Genomic DNA, 20,168 nt, shown 5'->3' with positions numbered 1-20,168 from the left:
GTCTCTGCTGAGCAGGGCAAGAGAAGGGCCTGGCCTCCGTTAGCCTGGTCGCCCTTTCCAGTCCTCTTCTGGGAGGGCAGCTGGGTCCCTGTAGCTGAGAGCAGGTGTGGCACAGGGCCTGACTGGAGCACCCCGGCCATGATGGGTGCGTGAGGGGCAGGGCTAAGGGGGCTGGCTGCCAGACCAGGGGCAGCTCTGCAAAGGGTCTCCATTGCTCCTTGGGCTCAGGTGGGGAGTAGGAGCCAGGTCCTGGGAATGGGCCATGCTCCCACTGCAGAGGTGGCCCCTGAGGTAGCTTTGTCTGACGGTAGATCTAGGAATGCCCAGCAACCATGTTGCTTTGGAATTGAAACCTTCCTTTCCCCAACCCAGCCTCTGAGAGCAGGAGCCACTGAGAGGGCTGGGCACAGCTGGGAACCCTGGCACGGCGGGGTGTGGCCTTCCCGCATGTACTGGTGCTCTGTGAAGTGCCACATAGCTCTCCCTCTGGACCACGTCATAGTGGCATCCATGGGAACAGGCGTCTGAGTGGGCAGGGTTCAGGGGCCCAGCCTGGGATTGGGGATTCTTGGCACTAGAGTCACACGGGCCTGGGAAGTGCCAGCTGCCAGCCAGAGCCACTGAGCTGTGGTGTCCTGCTCTCCACAGACATCGACGAGTGTGAGCGGGACCCTCTTCTGTGCCGGGGGGGGATCTGTGTCAACACGGAGGGCAGCTTTGAGTGTGTCTGCCCCCCTGGCCACGAGCTGACGGCGGAGGGCAATGCCTGTGTAGGTGAGTGCATGGAGGGGCTCCCAGCGCGCCTGCTCACACTCACACCCCAGCAGGCAGCCCAGGGCTGAAGTAGGGTTTGCACTGGCGAGACCCCTTTCAGAGGGCCTGATCCTGAGCCCATGCTGGGTGCATATAAATCCCACTCAGGGCAGCGGTGCACCAAGGGCTGGCTGCATTTCAGAGTTGGAGCCAGGGTCTCGGTCACCCCCAAGCCATGTTACATTTCTGGAGCCAGGTTCATGGGGGGCTGAGTGATGTAGCAGTGGGCAAGGGGCAGTGGGCAGCTTGCTGGGCTGTGCAGATTCACCAGTGAGAGCAGGACAGGTGGGACAGAGCCTGTGGCAAGGGGCAATCCAAGCCACATGCTACGGAGGTTCCTGGGGCCAAGTCAAATGCTCCAGAAAAGTAAGAGTGCCTAGGAAGGCTGCCAGAGGACAGGGGCTCAGAAACTCCCCTCCAGCGATGGGGCAGTGGGGATGGGCCCCCAGGAGCTGGTTCTGCCCCTTCTGAGGGGAGCGGGGCCCTGGGAGGTGGGGGTCATGGCAGCCACCAGTCTCGCTATTCCAGTGAAGCCCTGGCAGTGCTGGGAACCACTGAACCCCGCTGGCCCGTTCACCCGCTCACTGTCACCGCAGATACCAACGAGTGCTCGCTCAGTGACAGCCTGTGCCACAACGGCCACTGTGTCAACGTCATTGGCACCTACCAGTGTGCCTGTGACTCCGGCTTCCAGGGCACGCCGGACCGGCAGGGCTGCGTTGGTGAGTACGCCTGGGGCCCCTTCCAGCTGTCAGCCTGCGGCAGTTCCCAGCAGATGCTAGGGTGAGAAACATGCTGGCCATGCAGTGCCCCTAGTGGGGAGCAAGTGGGGACAGCCCTGTGCACAGCTGTGTCCCAGTCACCACCAGCCCCTGCTGGGCTCCCGTCTGTCACTGGCTTGGCTACTGCTGGATGGCCAGCCCAGGCTGCACAGCAAGAGTCCAGGAGGGCAGCAGCACATCCTCCCAGGACTGAGGCAGCAGGTACACTGTAGCACTTCTCCCCATGTCCACAGAAGGCCACAGTGCAGGTGTCTGGGTGCTCACCAATCCCAGGGCTGGGTGCTGGCACCGTGCGTGGCTCCTGTAGTGCTGCAGAGGGTGTGGTGGTGATGGGGCATGTCCCATGCAGATATTGACGAGTGCACCATCATGAATGGTGGCTGCGACACGCACTGCACCAACTCGGAGGGCAGCTACCAGTGCAGCTGCAGCGAAGGCTATGCGCTCATGCCGGACCAGAGATCGTGCACAGGTGAGTGGGCAGCCAGCTGTTCCGAGGCTGGTAAATGGGCCGCCCAAGGTGCTGCAGGGGCTGGGGTGGGGACACTCCCCTTGGGCCATGCCCCAAGAGTTAAGCTGACAGGCACTCCCAACTCACCCTGCCCTCAGCCCCATGCACTCACAGGCACTCCCAACTCACCCTGCCCTCAGCCCCATGCACTGACAGGCACTACCAACTCACACTGCCCTCAGCCCTGCACGCTGACAGACACTCCCAACTCACACTGCCCTCAGCCCCATGCACTGCCAGGCACTCCCAGCTCATACTGCCCCAGTCCCTTGCCCTGCCAGGCACTCCCAGCTCACACTGCCCTCAACCCCCTGCACTGACAGACACTCCCAGCTCACACTGCCCTCAGCCCCGTGCACTGACAGACACTCCCAGCTCACACTGCCCTCAGCCCCTTGCCCTGCCAGGCACTCCCAGCTCACACTGCCCTCAACCTCCTGCACTGACAGACACTCCCAGCTCACACTGCCCTCAACCCCCTGAACTGACAGACACTCCCAGCTCACACTGCCCTCAGCCCCGTGCACTGACAGACGCTCCGAGCTCACACTGCCCTCAGCCCCATGCACTGACAGACGCTCCGAGCTCACACTGCCCTCAGCCCCTTGCCCTGCCAGGCACTCCCAGCTCACACTGCCCTCAACCCCCTGCACTGACAGACACTCCCAGCTCACACTGCCCTCAACCCCCTGAACTGACAGACACTCCCAGCTCACACTGCCCTCAGCCCCGTGCACTGACAGACACTCCCAGCTCACACTGCCCTCAGCCCCTTGCCCTGCCAGGCACTCCCAGCTCACACTGCCCTCAACCCCCTGCACTGACAGACACTCCCAGCTCACACTGCCCTCAACCCCCTGAACTGACAGACACTCCCAGCTCACACTGCCCTCAGCCCCGTGCACTGACAGACGCTCCGAGCTCACACTGCCCTCAGCCCCATGCACTGCCAGGCACTCCCAACTCACACTGCCCTCAGCCCCTTGCACTGACAGGCACTCCCAGCTCACACTGCCCTCAGCCCCTTGCCCTGACAGACACTCCCAGCTCACACAACCCTCAGCCCTGCGCGCTGACAGGCACTCCCAGCTCACACTGCCCTCAGCCCCGTGCGCTGACAGGCACTCCCAGCTCACACTGCCCTCAGCCCGGTGCAGGACAGGGGTGCACCTGGTGGCCAGGTGGGTATGTCATTCTGATGGTGCATGGTGCTAGGAGCAGGTGAGCACCTTAGGGCCCAAGGGCTTCTGTGACCCATTCTCTTTGCTGTCCTCCCCTGGCAGCTCTTGCTTCTCACCCAGGGATCCTCGTGTCTGCCTTATTCAGTCACCACAAAGGCCCACCTGTGCCCAGTCACCCCTGTCCCTGCTGCCCCAGGACTGCTGGCCCCTTGCTCTGACACTGTCCCCTTCCCGCATTCCCTCCCTCCTCCCTCCCAGATATCGACGAGTGTGAAGACAACCCCGAGGTCTGCGACGGTGGCCAGTGCACCAACATCCCGGGGGAGTACCGCTGCCTGTGCTTCGACGGGTTCATGGCCTCCCTTGACATGAAGACGTGCATCGGTGAGGAAGGAGGCTGTGCCTGGGTCTGTCGGGGAGGAGGTGTGGGACCTGGCCGGGCCCTGCCCCGTGCTCGGGTACTGAGCTGTTCTCTCCTGCAGATGTGAATGAGTGTGACCTGAACCCCAACATCTGCCTGCACGGCGAGTGCGAGAACACCAAGGGCTCCTTCATCTGCCACTGCCAGCTTGGCTACTTCGTCAAGAAGGGGAGCACAGGCTGCACAGGTGGGAACGCTGCTGCGCCACGCCGCACTGCACCATGTCATGGCAGGGGCAGCTAGGCAGGAGTGGCTGATGGCAACTGGGCAGCTGGCTCCTGCAAGGACCCCCCCACCTGAGAGGGCAGAGATTGCCCAGGCCAGAACCACCCAGTCACCCCCTTGGGCTGTCGGCCAGAGCTGGGATCTGCCTTGCTGGTTACCACAGACTGTCCCCATTGCCCCTGGCTGGGGGTCACTGCGTACACCCCATCACCCCCAGGGGGATCACTGCATGTTCCTCCACTGCCCCAAGGGGGTCTCTCACTGCTCACCTCTCATTGCCCCCAAAGAGTGTCACTGCACAGCCCCCATCACTCCAGGGGTCAGTCACTGCACACACCCCATTGCCCCGGGGAGTGTCACTGTGCACCTCCGCTTGCCCTGGGGAGTCACTCTCTGTGCTCCCCAGTCACTCCAGGCTCAGCCTGGCCCGTGTGCTTGGGGTCCAGCAGGGTCACTCCCATGGGCCCGGCTGGGTCTGCGCTGATGTGCTTCCTTGGTGCAGATATTGACGAGTGTGAGATCGGTGCTCACAACTGTGACATGCACGCCTCCTGTATCAACGTGCCTGGCAGCTTCAAGTGCAAGTGCCTCACAGGCTGGCTTGGAGATGGGCTGAAATGCAACGGTGAGTTCCCAGCTGTGGCAGGGGTGACTGGAGCAGCTCCCAGTGCGAAGCACGGCCCCAGGTAGTGCACACGGCACTTCAGAGGCTGCAGGGCAGCATGTGCCCTGCGTGTCAGCACCTCCTAGACAGGGCAAGTCTCTGCGGCATGTTGACATCTGTGTGTGTGTCTGGGCAAGCATGTCTGTCTCCTGAATGGTGCGTGTGTGTGTGTGTGTGTGTGTGTGCGTGCGCGCACGTACACGCACATGCTGGTATCTCACAGACACTGTGTGTGCATCTGTCTCAAACGATGGGTGTGGGTGTGGGTCTGTACACATGAATCGGTGCCTGGCAGTGGAAGTGTCTGCACATTTGTCAGCCTCGCAGCCAGCAGAAGTCTGTGCCCAGGGTGTCTCAGGCAGTGGATGTGTCGCTGTGCACACACAGCCATGTCTCAGCAGCTGGTGTGGGTCTGTGCACATGCCAGAGTGTTGCAAGCAGTGGGTCTGTGTCAGTGTGCATGTGTTGGAGTCTCAGACTGCCGATGTGTGCATGTGGGTCGGTGTTCCAGGCAATGGATGTGTATCTTTGGTGTCCCATAGGTGTGTGTGCACATAGGTCTGTCTCAGGCAGCAAGTGAGTATCTTTTCACATGTGTGTGTGTCAGGCAGCAGGTGTGTGTCTGTGCACATGTCGGAGTCTCAGGCAGTGGGTGTGTATCTTTTCATGTGTCAGTGTGTCAGGCAGCAGGTGTGTGTCTGTGCATAAGTGTCAGTGTCTCAGACAGTGGGTGTGCATCTTTTCATGTGTCAGTGTCACGCAGCAGGTGTGTGTCTGTGCACAAGTGTCGGTGTCTCAGGCAGTAGGTGTGTCTCTTTTCACACATCAGTGTGTCTGGCAGCGGATGGGTGTCTGCACATGTGTCAGTGTGTCTGGCAGCAAGTGTCTGTGAACCTGTGCCAGTGAGTCTGGAAGCAGGTGTGTATCTCTGCAAATGTGTCAATGTCTTAGGCAGTGGATGTGTCTTTTCACGTCAATCTCAGGCAGCAGGTGTGCATCTGTGCACGTATTGGTGTGTCAGGCAGCAGGTGTGTATCTTTTCACATGTGTTGGTGTGTCAAGCAGCAGGTATGTATCTGTGAACATGTGTGGGTCTGTCAGGCAGCAGGTGTGTCTCTGTGCATGTGTGAGTATCACAGGCACTGGCTGTGTGTTTTTTCGCATGTGTCAGGCAGCAGGTGTTTATCTGTTCAAAGGTGTCAGTGTCTCAGGCAGCAGGTGTGTATGACTTCACACACAGTGTGTCAGGCATCAGGTATGTGTCTGTGCGCATATCAGTCTCAAGCAGCAGGTGTGCATCCTTGCACATGTGTTGGTGTGTCCGGCAGCGGGTGTGTATCTGTGCACATATCAGTGTGTCTGGCAGCGGGCGTGTCTCTTTTCACATGTGCCGGTGTGTCAGGCAGTGGGTATGTATCTGTGCACGTGTCAGTGTCTCAGGCAGCAGGTGTGTATCAGTTCAAACGTATCAGTGTCCCAGGCAGTAGGTGTGTATCTTTTCACATGTGGTGTGTCAGGCAGCAGGTGTGTGTCTGTGCGCAAGTGTCAGTGTCTCAGACAGTGGGTGTGTATCTTTTCACACATGGTGTGTAAGGCAGCAGGTGTGTGTCTGTGCACGTGTCAGTGTCTCAGACAGTGGGTGTGCATCTTTTCATGCATGTCGGTGTGTCAGGCAGCAGATGTGCATGTAGGCATGTCTCACAGCAGCATGTAGGCGAGTGGATATCTCCACTTACTCGCAGGGGAAAGGATGCGGGGCAGCAGGCCAGCCCAGGTGCTCAGACCCCAGCCCGGGACACCTGCGCTGCCCCAATCTCTCACTGGGCTTCTCTCTACAGATCTGGATGAATGTGCCACAGAGGGGCACAAGTGCAACCTGAATGCCAATTGTGCGAACACACCCGGCTCCTACCGCTGTGCCTGCCGCGAGGGCTTCTCTGGCGATGGCTTCTCCTGTTCAGGTCAGGGGTGTCGGGGTGCTGGGCGGAGGGGGGCAGGTGCCTGGGGGTGCTGCTCCATGCCATACCTGTTGGGGTACAGACAGCCAGGGCAGAGAGAGACTCCCCTCCAGCCCCTCCCCTGCCATGCAAACTGTGATTGACGGCCAAGGTCTGACCCTAAATCCCTCCCATCCTCCCCTGCTCCATTGCCCCTGGGATCCCACATCACCCTACCCAGGGACCCTCCCATCCCCACCCACCCTGGTTCCTCCTGGGATCCCCCCATCTGCCAATCTGGGCTCCCCTCTGGGACTCCCCCATCCCCACCCAGCAAGGTTACCTCCCCGCACGGGTGGCCGTGAGCTGGCTGGAGGGTGAGAGCTAGAATGTGGCAGCTCGTGGGAGATTTCCTGGAGGTGCTGGAGTCTCCAGCCTTCTGCCTGCTGCTGCTCTGACGTTCTGGGGCCTCACCTGCAGACGTGGACGAGTGTGCGGACAACGTGAACCTGTGTGAGAATGGGCAGTGCCTGAATGCACCGGGGGGCTACCGCTGCGAGTGTGAGATGGGCTTCAACCCCACAGAGGACAGCAGGGCCTGCCAGGGTAAGACAGCAGGGCCGGCGGCACTGTGCGGCCTGGCCTCTCTATGCCACGGCGGCACAGCGCGGGGAGAACACCGCACTGCCGCCCAGCACTGGGCACTGCCACAACACCCCTGCGAGCTCACCAGGCTCCAGGCATCAGCGAGATGCCAGCCCCCAAGGGCTCAGGCAGCTGGCGTCTGCCGGCCCAGACTCAGCACGGCCAAGGACCCTCTCTGGCCAGGGTAAGGAGTCACCTGCATTCCTGCCCCGTGAGCCTGGCCAGCCTGCAGTGACCTCATGCGCACCGCTGCCCCCAGCACCTGCCATCACGCTGGCCGCAGGTCTTGGTCCCCTGCATCACTCAGCCTGCCTGCTGCTCCGCTGCACCTGGCCCTTCCCCTCACACAGACCCTGGAGCAGGCGCTGGGCCCTTCCCCTCACACAGACCCTGGGGCAGGCGCTGGGCCCTTCCCCTCACACAGACCCTGGGGCAGGCGCTGGGCCCTTCCCCTCACACAGACCCTGGGGCAGGCGCTGGGCCCTTCCCCTCACACAGACCTTGGGGCAGGCACTTGGCCCTTCCCCTCACACAGACCTTGGGGCAGGCGCTTGGCCCTTCCCCTCACACAGACCCTGGGGCAGGCGCTTGGTCTTTCCCCTCACACGGGCCCTGGGGCAGGCGCTTGGTCTTTCCCCTCACACAGACCCTGGGGCAGGTGCTGGGCCCCTCCCCTCGCACAGACCCTGGGGCAGGCGCTTGGCCCTTCCCCTCACACAGACCCTGGGGCAGGCGCTGGGCCCTTCCCCTCACACAGACCCTGGGGCAGGCGCTGGGCCCTTCCCCTCACACAGACCCTGGGGCAGGTGCTGGGCCCCTCCCTTCACACAGACCCTGGGGCAGGCGCTTGGTCTTTCCCCTTACACAGGCCCTGGGGCAGGCGCTTGGTCTTTCCCCACACACAGACCTTGGGGCAGGCGCTTGGCCCTTCCCCTCACACAGGCCCTGGGGCAGGTGCTGGGCCCCTCCCCTTACACAGGCCCTGGGGCAGGTGCTTGGTCTTTCCCCTCACACAGACCTTGGGGCAGGCGCTTGGTCTTTCCCCTCACACAGGCCCTGGGGCAGGCGCTTGGCCCTTCCCCTCACACAGACCCTGGGGCAGGTGCTGGGCCCCTCCTCTCGCACAGGCCCTGGGGCAGGCGCTTGGTCTTTCCCCTCACACAGACCCTGGGGCAGGTGCTGGGCCCCTCCCCTCACACAGACCCTGGGGCAGGCGCTTGGTCTTTCCCCTTACACAGGCCCTGGGGCAGGCGCTTGGTCTTTCCCCACACACAGACCTTGGGGCAGGCGCTTGGCCCTTCCCCTCACACAGGCCCTGGGGCAGGCGCTTGGTCTTTCCCCTCACACAGGCCCTGGGGCAGGCACTTGACCCTTCCTTTCACATGATCCAGGTCGATGCCCGGTGAGGGGCTGAGCTCTCCTGGTGGCTCAGGCCGTGGTACTGCCTGGGGTGCGGGGGTCCTGACTGCAGAGCAATGGCAGGTGGTGAGGCCGGGGCCTTGCTGCACAGAGGCTGTGCTGAGCATCTGCCCAGCCCCAGAGCAGTGCCCTGGCGGCGCGTTCCCTGGGAGGGTCCGGTGGCTCTTGGCCGCAGGCTGGCCCGGCGCTCCCTGAGGGTGGAAGCCCCCGGCTCACTGGCACCTCAGCCCAGCTCATCTCCTGGCAGACATCGACGAATGCACCTTCCAGAACATCTGTGTCTTTGGGAGCTGCCAGAACCTGCCGGGGATGTTCCGCTGCGCCTGCGATGACGGCTATGAGCTCGACCGGAGCGGAGGGAACTGCACAGGTGACTGGTGCTGCAGGGCCTGGGGCCCGGGACCCTCCCCGCTCAGTGCTCAGGGTCACCTTGGGGGGAAGAGGTCCCGGCCCTCGAGGGGAGCCTGGCACCCCGGTGCTGAGCGAGAGGCACTGCAGTGCCCGCAGTGGGAGGAAGGCCTGCTGCTCTCCTGCCTCAAGGGCAGAGCTGCTCCGTGAGCGGGTGGGGGTCTGTCTGTAAAACCGGAGGTGCGAGAACCCTCCCCTCCCAGGGAGCATGGCAGGCAACTGGTGCAAGCCCCAGCATGGCAACAGCTGAGGTTTCCTTGGTGACCCGACTCTGAGTCATTCCTTGCTGTCACGGCAGACGTCAATGAGTGCGCGGACCCTGTGAACTGCATCAATGGGCTGTGTGTCAACACCCCCGGCAGCTACCTGTGCAACTGCCCCCAGGACTTTGAGCTGAACCCCACCGGCGTGGGGTGTGTTGGTGAGTGCGGCTCCCCTGGGCCCCGCTGCAGTGCTAACCAGCTGCCCCAGGGCTTGGGGCTACGGCACGCAACTCCCGTTCACTAGCAGGGACAGGGGCAGAACCTGCCCAGAGGGGCTCCTCGCCTGCCCCCCATCGCAGCCGGTTCCTGTCTCCTCTAGTGGAGCTGGGAAGGGGTCTCATTCTCAGGCAGAAGCTCATCCTTGACCAGTCCTACTCAGGGCTTGGTCTCCAGGAGCCCCGTGGCGGTGAGTTCCCCAGGTTAACAGTGTTCTCCATAGCTGATTCCCCTGCAGCCCAGCACCATCCGCCCACCCCCTGGTCCCCACAGCCCTCCTGCGTGACACACAGGGTGTGCTCTGGGGCGTCCCACTGCTCACAGCAGGGGGACGGGCCCAAGGACCTCTCTGAGCTGAGCCACTCGTTCTGTCCCCTCCTGGGGAAGGGGCAGAGCACAGCCCACTGCCTCGGCAGCCCAGATTGGCTGGGGCGGGGGGGCAGGGAGCCAGGCCCAGGGGGCTTCCCAGGCAGCTCGGCTCAACAACTGTCGCACTTCAGAATCTAAACCTGCCGAGGTGCCACACAAACAGAGCCCTGAGCCCCCCTGTGTGACCCACACGCTCACCCCGGCACACCCCTGTGTGACCCACACGCCTACCCCAGCACACCCCTATGTGACCCACACACTCCTCCACGGCACAACCCCGTGTGACCCACACATTCCTCCACAGCACACCCCGTGTGACCAACACGCCCACCCCAGCACACCCATGTGATCCACACGCCCACCCTAGCACAACCCCCCATGTGACCCAGACACCCAGCCTGGCACATCCCCCTGTGTGACCCACACACTCCTCCACGGCACAACCCGGTGTGACCCACACGCCCCTCCCCAGCACACCCCTCATGTGACCCACATGCCCACCCTGGCACACCCCTCCCATGTGACACACCCACCCCAGCACACCCCGTGTGTCCCACATGCCCCTACCCAGCAACTGCCCTGTGTGACCCATACGCCCCTCCCTGGCACCCCCCCCGTGACCCACACACCCCTCCCCTGTACACCCCCTGTGTGACCCACACGCCCCCTCCCCAGCACACCCCTGTGTGACCCACACGCCCCTCCCTGGCACACCCCCTGTGCTGTCACCCACACAGCCCCCCGTGCTATGACCCACAAATCCTGCTCAGCGTCCTGGGCCCTTCCCCCAGCCCTGAGTGCGATCCCTTTCTGAACTCAAACCTGGCCTTGAGCCTGATCCTGACTGACCCTGAGCATGCCTAAATCCCTGAGCGAGGCAGCTTTCCCCAGCTTTCTTTTCCCCAGTCCCTGCTCAGCCTCCATAAGCCTGATCCCAGCTATTGCCCTGGAGCCATGGGGCTGACAGCCACCCACCTTGTACTAGGGGGCAAAGTAGGAGGAGCACCCAGCTCTGTGCCCCCAGAAGGGGCGGGGTCAAGGACAGAAGGGGCAGGGCTTGGGGCAGTCAGTGCTGGGCCCCCACGGGAGCTGGGGCACAGAGCTGCCATGGTGTTTCAAAGGGGCCCAGAGCTCCGCTTACTGAGCCAGAGAACCCGGGGAATCCAGGGTACCTGCCCTCCTCGTGCCTGGTCCAGAGGCCGGCCCCTAGCTCAGTGCTGTGGAGCGCAGGGCTCCTGTGCTCTTCTGGGGGCTGAGTCCGGTTGTGGGGCTGGGCCAGGGCTTTGCTGGGGAGCAGAGCCCTGCTGCTAGCGCGCAGCCTGGGTCCAGGGTAGGCGGCTTCCCTGCTTGCTCCCCAGCTCCTTTCGGCTGGGGCAGGCGGTGTGAGGGGAGGTGCCTGCTCCCCCACAGCTCATGGTCTTCTCTGCATCCTGCCTGTTCAGATACCCGTGTAGGGAACTGCTTCCTGGACACTCAGGACCGCGGGGACGGTGGGATTTCATGCAGCGCAGAAATCGGGGTTGGCGTCACTCGGGCCTCCTGTTGCTGCTCGCTGGGCCGGGCCTGGGGGAACCCCTGTGAGCTCTGCCCTCCTGCCAACACCAGTGAGTAGGGGCCATGCTGCGGGGTGAACCTCACACACACTGCTCCAGGGACAGCGGGGGAGGGAGTCCAGGCTGCTAAATGCTATGGGCAGGCCGTGGGGTCGGGCAGGTGGGTGGGCATGGGACGCCGCTCTGGCTCAGGGAGGCGGGACAAGCTGAGGAGAGCGGGTGCACGTGGGACAAGCAGAATGTCAGAGCCTTCGGGGCCATCTGAGATCCAGCGCTGGGCAGCCCAGAGACCCTCTCCCACCCTCTCCTGCCATGGCCCAGAAGCCCTGGTGGAGTCACCGACTTCCTCAACTCTTGGTTTAGAGACTTCCAGGCTACGTCTACACGTGCAGCCAACATCGAAATAGCTTATTTCGATGTTGCGACATCGAAATAGTCTATTTCGATGAATAACGTCTACACGTCCTCCAGGGCCGGCAACGTCGATGTTCAACTTCGACGTTGCTCAGCCCAACATCGAAATAGGCGCAGCGAGGGAACGTCTACACGTCAAAGTAGCACACATCGAAATAGGGATGCCAGGCACAGCTGCAGACAGGGTCACAGGGCGGACTCAACAGCCAGCTGCTCCCTTAAAGGGCCCCTCCCAGACACAGTTGCACTAAACAACACAAGATCCACAGAGCTGACAACTGGTTGCAGACCCTGTGCCTGCAGCATAGATCCCCAGCTGCCGCAGAAGCAGCCAGAAGCCCTGGGCTAAGGGCTGCTGCCCACGGTGACCATAGAGCCCCGCAGGGGCTGGAGAGAGAGCATCTCTCAACCCCCCAGCTGATGGCCGCCATGGAGGACCCAGCAATTTCGACATTGCGGGACGCGGATCGTCTACACGGTCCCTACTTCGACGTTGAACGTCGAAGTAGGGCGCCATTCCTATCTCCTCATGAGGTTAGCGACTTCGACGTCTCGCCGCCTAACGTCGAAGTTAACTTCGAAATAGCACCCGACGCGTGTAGACGCGACGGGCGCTATTTCGAAGTTGGTGCCGCTACTTCGAAGTAGCGTGCACGTGTAGACGCAGCTCCAGTGACCAAGACCCCAGGGCTAACCTGCAAGCAGCTCCAGCACCAGGCTGCAGAGGGAAGCGAAAAGCCCCCAGGTTCTCTGCCAGTCACACTTCTCTCCCCAGCCCAAACATGGGAGCAGTTGGGCCATGAGCATGTGGGCAGGACATGGGGGACACCTGGGCAAGAGTTCCCTGCAGTAACTCAGCACCTCTTCCTCTAGCGGCCCAGCCCCAGCCCCTGGGGTGTTTGCAGGAGCATTGGGAGGGAGCACATGTTGTTGCAGGCCGACTCCTCACGGCAACCCCCTCAGCTCATCATGCTCCATCTCCAGCCAGGCGAGGCTGACTGGGAAGCCCGGTCCCCGGGAACGTTGTCCCTCCTGCACTGGCGAGAGCCTTCATCTCTCTGCCAACCAAAACTGGCTGCTGACTCTTTATGGCCATTTGTGCGTGGGCCACTATTGGCCCCTCAAAGATTCTCCACCTCGCTGGCGTTGATTCTCCAGTGTGCTTACAGAGAGCGACCCTGGCTGCCCATCAGCTCTGTCCGGTCAGGCTAACCCAGCCCAGCTCCAGTCAGAAGCTAGGGGAGAGTTTTCACGCTTAGTGGCAGCTAGCCAGGTGGCCCCAGGGCTCTCTTCCTTCTCACTCACATCACGCAGCCTACAGAGCCCAGCTGCCCCTGACTCGCTTCTGCACCGTCCCAGAGCCCAAGTTGCTCACTAGCACTCCAAAGCTTGCAGCTCCGAGTCAGTTCTCAAAACATAGGCCGAGTGTCACTTGCCACACAGACCTGTATGGATCTGGCCCCATTTAGCGTATGGTGCTAGTGTCACATAGCACACAGTCCATATGGTGCTAGTGTCATGTAGCACACAGCCCCGTATGGCGCTGGTGTCACCTACCACACAGCCTCGTTTGGAGCAAGTGTCACATAGCACACAGCCCCTGTAGCACTAGTGTCATGTAGCACACAGCCCGTATGGTGCTAGTGTCACGTAGCGCACAGCCCGTATGGCACCAGTGTCGCATAGCACACAGCCCGTATGGCACTACTGTCACGTAGCACACAACCCATATGGAGCTAGTATCACGTAGCACAAAGCCTGTATGGCACTAGTGTCACATAGTACACAGCCCATATGGCACTAGTGTCACGTAGCACACAGTCCATATAGAGCTAGTGTCACGTAGCACACAGCCCCTAATGCACTAGTGTCATGTAGTACACAGCCTGTACGGCGCCAGTGTCACGTAGCGCACAGCCCCGTATGGCGCTGGTGTCACCTACCACACAACCTTGCTTGGAGCTAGTGTCATGTAGCACACAGCCCTGTATGGCACTAATGTCACATAGCACACAGCCCATATAGCACTAGTGTCACATAGCACAGAGACCTGTATGGCGCTAGTGCCACATAGCACACAGCCCGTAAGGCGCTAATGTCGCATAGGTCGCAGCCCGTATGGCACTAGTGTCACGTAGCACACAGCCTGTATGGCGCTAGTGTCACGTAGCACTCAGCCCGTATGGTGCTAGTGTCATGTAGAGCACAGCCCGTATGGCACTAGTGTCACTTATCACATGGCCCATATGGCGCTAGTGTCCCATAGCACATGGCCCGTATGGTGCTAGTGTCACCTAACACACAGCATGTATGGCGCTAGTGTCACCTAACACACAGCCTGTATGGTGCTAGGGTCACCTAACACACAGCATGTATGGTGCTAGGGTCACCTAACACACAGCCCGTATGGCGCTAGTGTCATGTAGCACACAGCCTGTGCGGCACTAGTGTCATGTAGCGCACAGCCTGTGCGGCGCTAATGTCACATAGCACACAGCCCCGTGTGGCACTAGTGTCATGTAGCTCATAGCCTGTACGGTGCTAGTGTCACGTAGCACACAGCACGTATGGTGCTAGTGTCACGTAGCACACAGCCCTTATGGCGCTAGTGTCATCTAGCACACAACCCATATAGTGCTAGTGTCATATAGCACACAGCCCGTATGGTGCTGGAGTCACCTACCACACAGCCTCGTTTGGAGCTAGTCTCATGTAGCACACAGCCCTGTATGGCGCTAATGTCACATACCACACAGCCCCGTATGGACGCAGCACACAGCCCGAATGGCGCTGGTGTCACCTACCACACAGCCTCGTTTGGAGCTAGTGTCACCTGCCACACAGCCCATGTGGCGCAAGTGTCATGTAGCACACAGTCTGTATGGTGCTGGTGTCACGTAGCACACAGTCCATATGCAGCTAGTGTCACGTAGCACAGAGCCCCTATGGCACTAGTGTCATGTAGCACACGGCCTATACGGAGCTAGTGTCACGTAGCACACAGCCCATGTGGCTCTAATGTCACATAGCACACAGCCCATGTGTCACGTAGCACACAGCCTGTATGGCGCTAGTGTCACGTAGCACTCAGCCCGTATGGTGCTAGTGTCATGTAGAGCACAGCCCGTATGGCGCTAGTGTCACATAGCACACAGCCCGTATGGCGCTAGTGTCACATAGCACACAGCCCATATGGCACTAGGGTCACGTAGCACACAGCCCGTATGGCGCCAGTGTCACATAGCACACAGACCATATGGCGCTAGAGTCAAATAGCACACAGCCCATATGGCGCTAGTGTCACATAGCACACAGCCCATATGGCGCTAGTGTCACGTAGCACACAGCCCCTATGGCACTAGTGTCACGTAGCTCACAGCCTGTACGGCGCTAGTGTCACGTAGCACACAGTCTGTATGGTGCTAGTGTCACACAGCACACAGCCTGTATGGAGCTAGTGTCACGTAGCACACAGCCCGTATGGCACTAGTGTCATGTAGCTCACAGCCTGTACTGTGCTAGTGTCACGTAGCACACAGCCTGTATGGTGCTAGTGTCACATAGCACACAGCTCCATATGTGCAAATCCATGCAGAGTTGGAGTTGCAGAGCAAACAGCACCCCCCGTAGGTGTGTAACGTGGCACACAGCCCCATTGAAATCCAGCCTCACATCGTACTCAGCCCCTTATATAAATTTTAAGCAGTCCAGTGGCACTTTATAGCCTATCAAGTGGTCTGGGTTTTCATGGGTGAGGCCTAGTAGTAGTTGTAGGCATCCTTCAGTCTGCATAGACTATGGATCGCGCCCTTTATAGTTTCAATTGAGGACTTCATTTACAGCATCTACTGTGACTATGAAGACCCACACGAGAGTGACAGTCCTTGCTGCATCTCTTGCAGATGTGGTGGGTGTCTGGCAAGTCCTTAGTGTGCTTTCTGTGTGCTTGCTACAGACTAACACAACTACCCCTATGAGAGTTTTTGCCCTGCATATGAATTGTGTCATGTAGCAAACCACATCTGTGTCTCACTGGTATTGCTTACAGCACCTTTCTACACCTAGTGTCGCTCTGCAAACGCTGGTGTATAGCTAGTGCAGCTGAGAACTCAGCACCCCCTACCATTACTGGAGCCGAGCGCACGGTCCCATGCACTGCTGATGCAGCTGCACACAGTAATGGAACAGACCTGCTCAATTTCCTGGAGAATCTGGTTCCGTCTCCGAGGAGAGATCTTTCAGAAAGCTGCATTATAGTTTACCCTCAGTACTGTTGACCTCTGTTGCTTTGTCTATTTTCTCTTTCAAAATGCTTCCCACGACCCTGCATACAACTGAGGTCAAATTAACTGACTTGCAGTTTTTCAGATCTCTTCTTGAATTGAAGTGCTTTAGTGATACTTCTCCAGTCCTAGTGTCTGAGCACCAGGTGCAGAGGTTAATTAGCTACCCTAGCCATAGCCCTGCAATGTCATGGGCCAATTCCTTTGGTACTCTTGGATAGAGATTATCCAGTTCCCAAATTTGGTCCCTTTAAGACATTTGAGTCTGGCTCTCACCTCAGAGGCGATAACTTCTACTTTTATATCCTTGTTCTTATTGGCCATCCCCGGTCCTCATAACTTGGACTAAAAACTGAGGCAAGGAATTTCTTAGAATCATAGAACACTAGAACCGGAAGAACCTCAAGAGGTCTTCGAGTCCGGTTCCCTGTCCTCTTGGCAGGAACAAACACCATCTAGAACATCCCCAATGTGTCTTTCTAACCTGCTCTTAAATATCTCCAGCGATGGGATTCCACAACCTCCCGAGGTACCTTATTCCAGTGTTTAACCACCGTGACAATTAGGAAGTTTTTCCTAATGTCTAATCTAAACCTCCCTTGCTGCAGTTTAAGCCCATTGTTCCTTGTCCTATCCTCAGAGGCCAAGGAGAACATTTTTCTCCCGCCTCCTTATAACCCTCTTTGAGGTACTTGAAAACCGCTGTCATGTCCCTCTAAGTCTTCTTTTTTCTAAACTAAACAAGCCCAGTTCTTTCAGTCTTCTCTCATAGCTCATGTTCTCTAGACCTTTAATCGTTCTTGTTGGTTAGGCGATGGGCCAGGTCTAGATTATCTGAGTTCTCCACCCCCTCCTTAGCAGCACCACCTCTTCTTTCCTTGTTTTCATTTCCCATAGATAGCTAGAGGACCTTTTGCTGCTGGTTTTAAATCCCTTTGCAGGGCCCAGCTCTGCTTGGCTCTTGGCAGTTCTCCAAGTTCAGACCTCCAAGGGGCAGCTTCCATCTATTCCCTGCAGGTTTGCTGCTCTCTCTGCATCCAGCTGTTCTGTCGCCCTCACCTACAAAGGTTCCCCTTGCTTGGATGTGGGCTCCAGGCAGTGTGTGCAGACTCCTCCACGTTCAGGTCCTGGAGTCCTTTGGGCCAGCCCACCTCCCTAAGTAATTGCTGTGTGGTTTTTAAGTTTACCCTTTTGAAACCAAAGCTCCCTGTTGCAGCTCTATGTTTGTTCAGTCTTCCAGGGAGTTTAAACGGAACTAACTCATGATCATTCAAACCAAAACTGTCCTCTGCAGCCATTTCTTCTCACCACTTACCCTAGCACATGCGAGGTGGCATTGGCCCTTGTTGGTTCAGTGACTGGTGCAAAGCCTGTTGGAGGAGGGATAGCTCAGTGGTTTGAGTGTGGGCCTTGTAAATGCAGCGTTGTGAGCTCAGTCCTTAAGGAAGCCAGTTAGGGATCTGGAGCAATTAGATTTAAAAAGATCTGTCTGGCATGGTGCTTGGCGTTGCTGAGTGGGGGGTGGGGGAATGGTCTTGATGACCTCTGGAGGTCCCTTCCAGCTTCACAAGGTATGGATATGTCAGGGATAACCTGGGCCCTGCCCTTACTAGTAGCACATCCTCCACCCTCTTTCTGCTTGCCATGCATTGCCCTGGATCAGGGTGTGATGAGCCAAGCTGGGGCCAGGTGAGAAAGGCTGTGGGGCTGCTCACAGCCTGGCTGTCTGCCTGGGGGGCCACTGAGCGCACCAAGTGCTGCCTAGTAATGGGCTCTCTCCCTGCAGCGGAGTACAAGACCTTGTGCCCTGGAGGTGAAGGCTTCAGGCCCAACCCCATCACAGTCATCCTGGAAGGTAACAGAACTGGCTTGCACACTGATGCCCCCTGGGGCAGGGAAACCACTGCCACATGCTGCCTGGCCTTGTGGCCCCAGCCCAGCAGGAGGTGCTCTGACCCCCTCTGTGCACCCTTGGGCACAGGCTGAGGGCAGTTGACAGCCCTGCACTCTGGCTTCAGGCCTTTCTGCACCACAGGGCAGGCGCTGAGTCTGTGCTGCTGAGCCTGACTCCATGGCATTTGCCAGTGATCTGTGCCCAGGGCAGTGGGTCTGTGCCAAGGGCTGTGAGCTGACAGCACAGCGGGGAGCTGCCTGTGGGCTGCCAGGCTGGGTCGGGAGAGTGAGTGCTTCCCTGCATTTTGCATTCACAGACATCGACGAGTGCCAGGAGCTGCCCGGCCTCTGTCAGGGGGGCAACTGCGTGAACACTTTTGGCAGCTTCCAGTGCGAGTGCCCACTGGGCTACTACCTCAATGAGGACACGCGCATCTGTGAAGGTACCAGGCTGCTTTCTCCCCACCGGAGAGTGTGCGTGTGCACAGGGAGGGCGCATGTGCGTGTGCGTGTGCGTGTGCGTGTGCGTGTGTGTGTGTGTGTGAATACAAGTGTGTGTGCACATGAAGGGTACAGAAACGTGTGGGGTGGAGGTGCGTGTGTGTGCACGTGGCGGGTACATACGGATGTGCAAGGGTGTGTGTGTGTGTGAGTGTGAGTGCCTGGGGTGTCCAGCTATATGGGCATGCAGGACGGTGCATGCATGTGTGGAGGTGTTTACCTATGCAAGTGTGCATAAGTAGAGATGTGTGTCTGTGTTTACACATGTGTGTGTGTGTGTGTGTGTGTGTGGTGCCCAGCTCTGCTTTGCTCATGTCTCTGGCCTCAGCCTGATATGATGTGCGGCTGGTAGCAGCAGCTCAGAGGATTCAACCACAACATGGGCCCTTCGCACTGCTCCCTTCATTACCACCCTGTGCAGGCCCTGCCCCCCACCCTGAGCCAGCCCTGCCCCCCACCCTGTGCCACACCTGCTCCCACCCTGAGCCAGCCCTGCCCCGCCTTGCCTATGCCAGTACAATCTCCCTGTCATTGCTTTTGGCAGATATTGATGAGTGCTCTGCTCACATTGGGATCTGCGGCCCTGGGACTTGCTACAACACCCTGGGCAACTATACCTGTGTGTGCCCCCCGGAGTACATGCAGGTCAACGGAGGAAACAACTGCATGGGTAGGGCGCTGTCTCCGGCTGGGGGAGGGACAGGCTGCCCAAGCACCCTGCTGCCTTTACTCCTTCCCTAGAGTGAGCAGGAGCTTGGTGCCAGGCTGGCTGGGCTCTCTGCCACTCACTCACTGTGGAGCCTTGGGAGCATCCCTTATCCTGCCCAAGTTCCATGGGCCTGAGCGCTGCCTGCCCCAGAGCTGCCAGCCGGGTGTGCTGTGCCTGCAGAGAGAGGCTAGAGGGGGAGAGTCTGGCAGGGCGGGGGCAGGTTCAGGTGGGTGTTCTGGGCCAAGGGCTCCACAGCCTTACCAGGGGCTCTCAGGTGTCTGCATCAGGGCTCCGGCTGCCCCTGACTGTGCTCCCAGCGCTGCCTCCCTGGGAACAACAACTGCCCTGGCAGGGCTGGGTGCTGGAGGTGCTGCTGCCCACGGGGCTGCTCTGTGCACAGGGAGGCCGGGTTTGCTGGGGTGGTCCTCACCTCCAGCCGCCCATCCACAGTGCCCCACAGGGCCAGCTGGACTCTGCTCCCACCTCTGCAACCGGCTCTGTGAAGACCCCAGCTGGCGGCCATGTCTCTGGGATGTCGTTTCCCTCTCTGTTGGGCAGGGGCGATCCTGCCCAGCCAAACCCCAGTGCCAGGAGCTAGCGAGAAGGGCCAGGCATTAGGGGACCAGCTGTTCCAGGCCAGGGATCAGCCAGGTGGGGGGGTAATGTCCCAGGCACAGCCGGCAGCCCCTGGGCAAGGGCTGATCCGTGTCCTTTGCAGACATGAGGAAGAGCGTGTGCTACCGCAACTACAATGACACATGTGAGAATGAGCTCTCCTTCAACATGACCAAGAAGATGTGCTGCTGCTCCTACAATATTGGCAAGGCCTGGAACAAGCCCTGCGAGCCCTGCCCCACCCCTGCCAGCCGTGAGTCACCTGCACGCAAAGACGGGCTGGGGGCATCTCTCTGGTTACAGCTGCTCTCTCCACAGGCCCTCTGGGGGCTCAGCCTCTGGCCAC

General features: G+C 59.6%; 1 protein-coding gene across 1 annotated transcript in view; it reads left to right on the top strand.

The window, feature by feature from the left end:
• The window catches only part of FBN3 (fibrillin 3), a 170,276-nt gene that overhangs the window by 115,793 nt on the left and 34,315 nt on the right, over positions 1–20,168 (top strand). The window contains exons 25-39 of the mRNA XM_074977926.1: positions 649–774; positions 1,410–1,535; positions 1,945–2,067; positions 3,546–3,671; positions 3,770–3,895; positions 4,436–4,558; positions 6,436–6,558; positions 7,015–7,140; positions 8,846–8,968; positions 9,305–9,427; positions 11,297–11,458; positions 17,891–17,959; positions 18,315–18,440; positions 19,043–19,168; positions 19,926–20,075. Of these exons, the coding sequence (XP_074834027.1) occupies positions 649–774; positions 1,410–1,535; positions 1,945–2,067; positions 3,546–3,671; positions 3,770–3,895; positions 4,436–4,558; positions 6,436–6,558; positions 7,015–7,140; positions 8,846–8,968; positions 9,305–9,427; positions 11,297–11,458; positions 17,891–17,959; positions 18,315–18,440; positions 19,043–19,168; positions 19,926–20,075 (1,878 nt within the window). The remainder of the gene's footprint in view (positions 1–648; positions 775–1,409; positions 1,536–1,944; positions 2,068–3,545; positions 3,672–3,769; positions 3,896–4,435; positions 4,559–6,435; positions 6,559–7,014; positions 7,141–8,845; positions 8,969–9,304; positions 9,428–11,296; positions 11,459–17,890; positions 17,960–18,314; positions 18,441–19,042; positions 19,169–19,925; positions 20,076–20,168) is intronic.

Source organism: Carettochelys insculpta, chromosome 27, assembly GCF_033958435.1.
Source record: "Carettochelys insculpta isolate YL-2023 chromosome 27, ASM3395843v1, whole genome shotgun sequence".
NCBI lineage: Eukaryota > Metazoa > Chordata > Testudines > Carettochelyidae > Carettochelys > Carettochelys insculpta.
The sequence above is the reverse complement of the archived record's forward strand: the minus strand, read 5'-3'. Positions and strand labels throughout refer to the sequence as shown.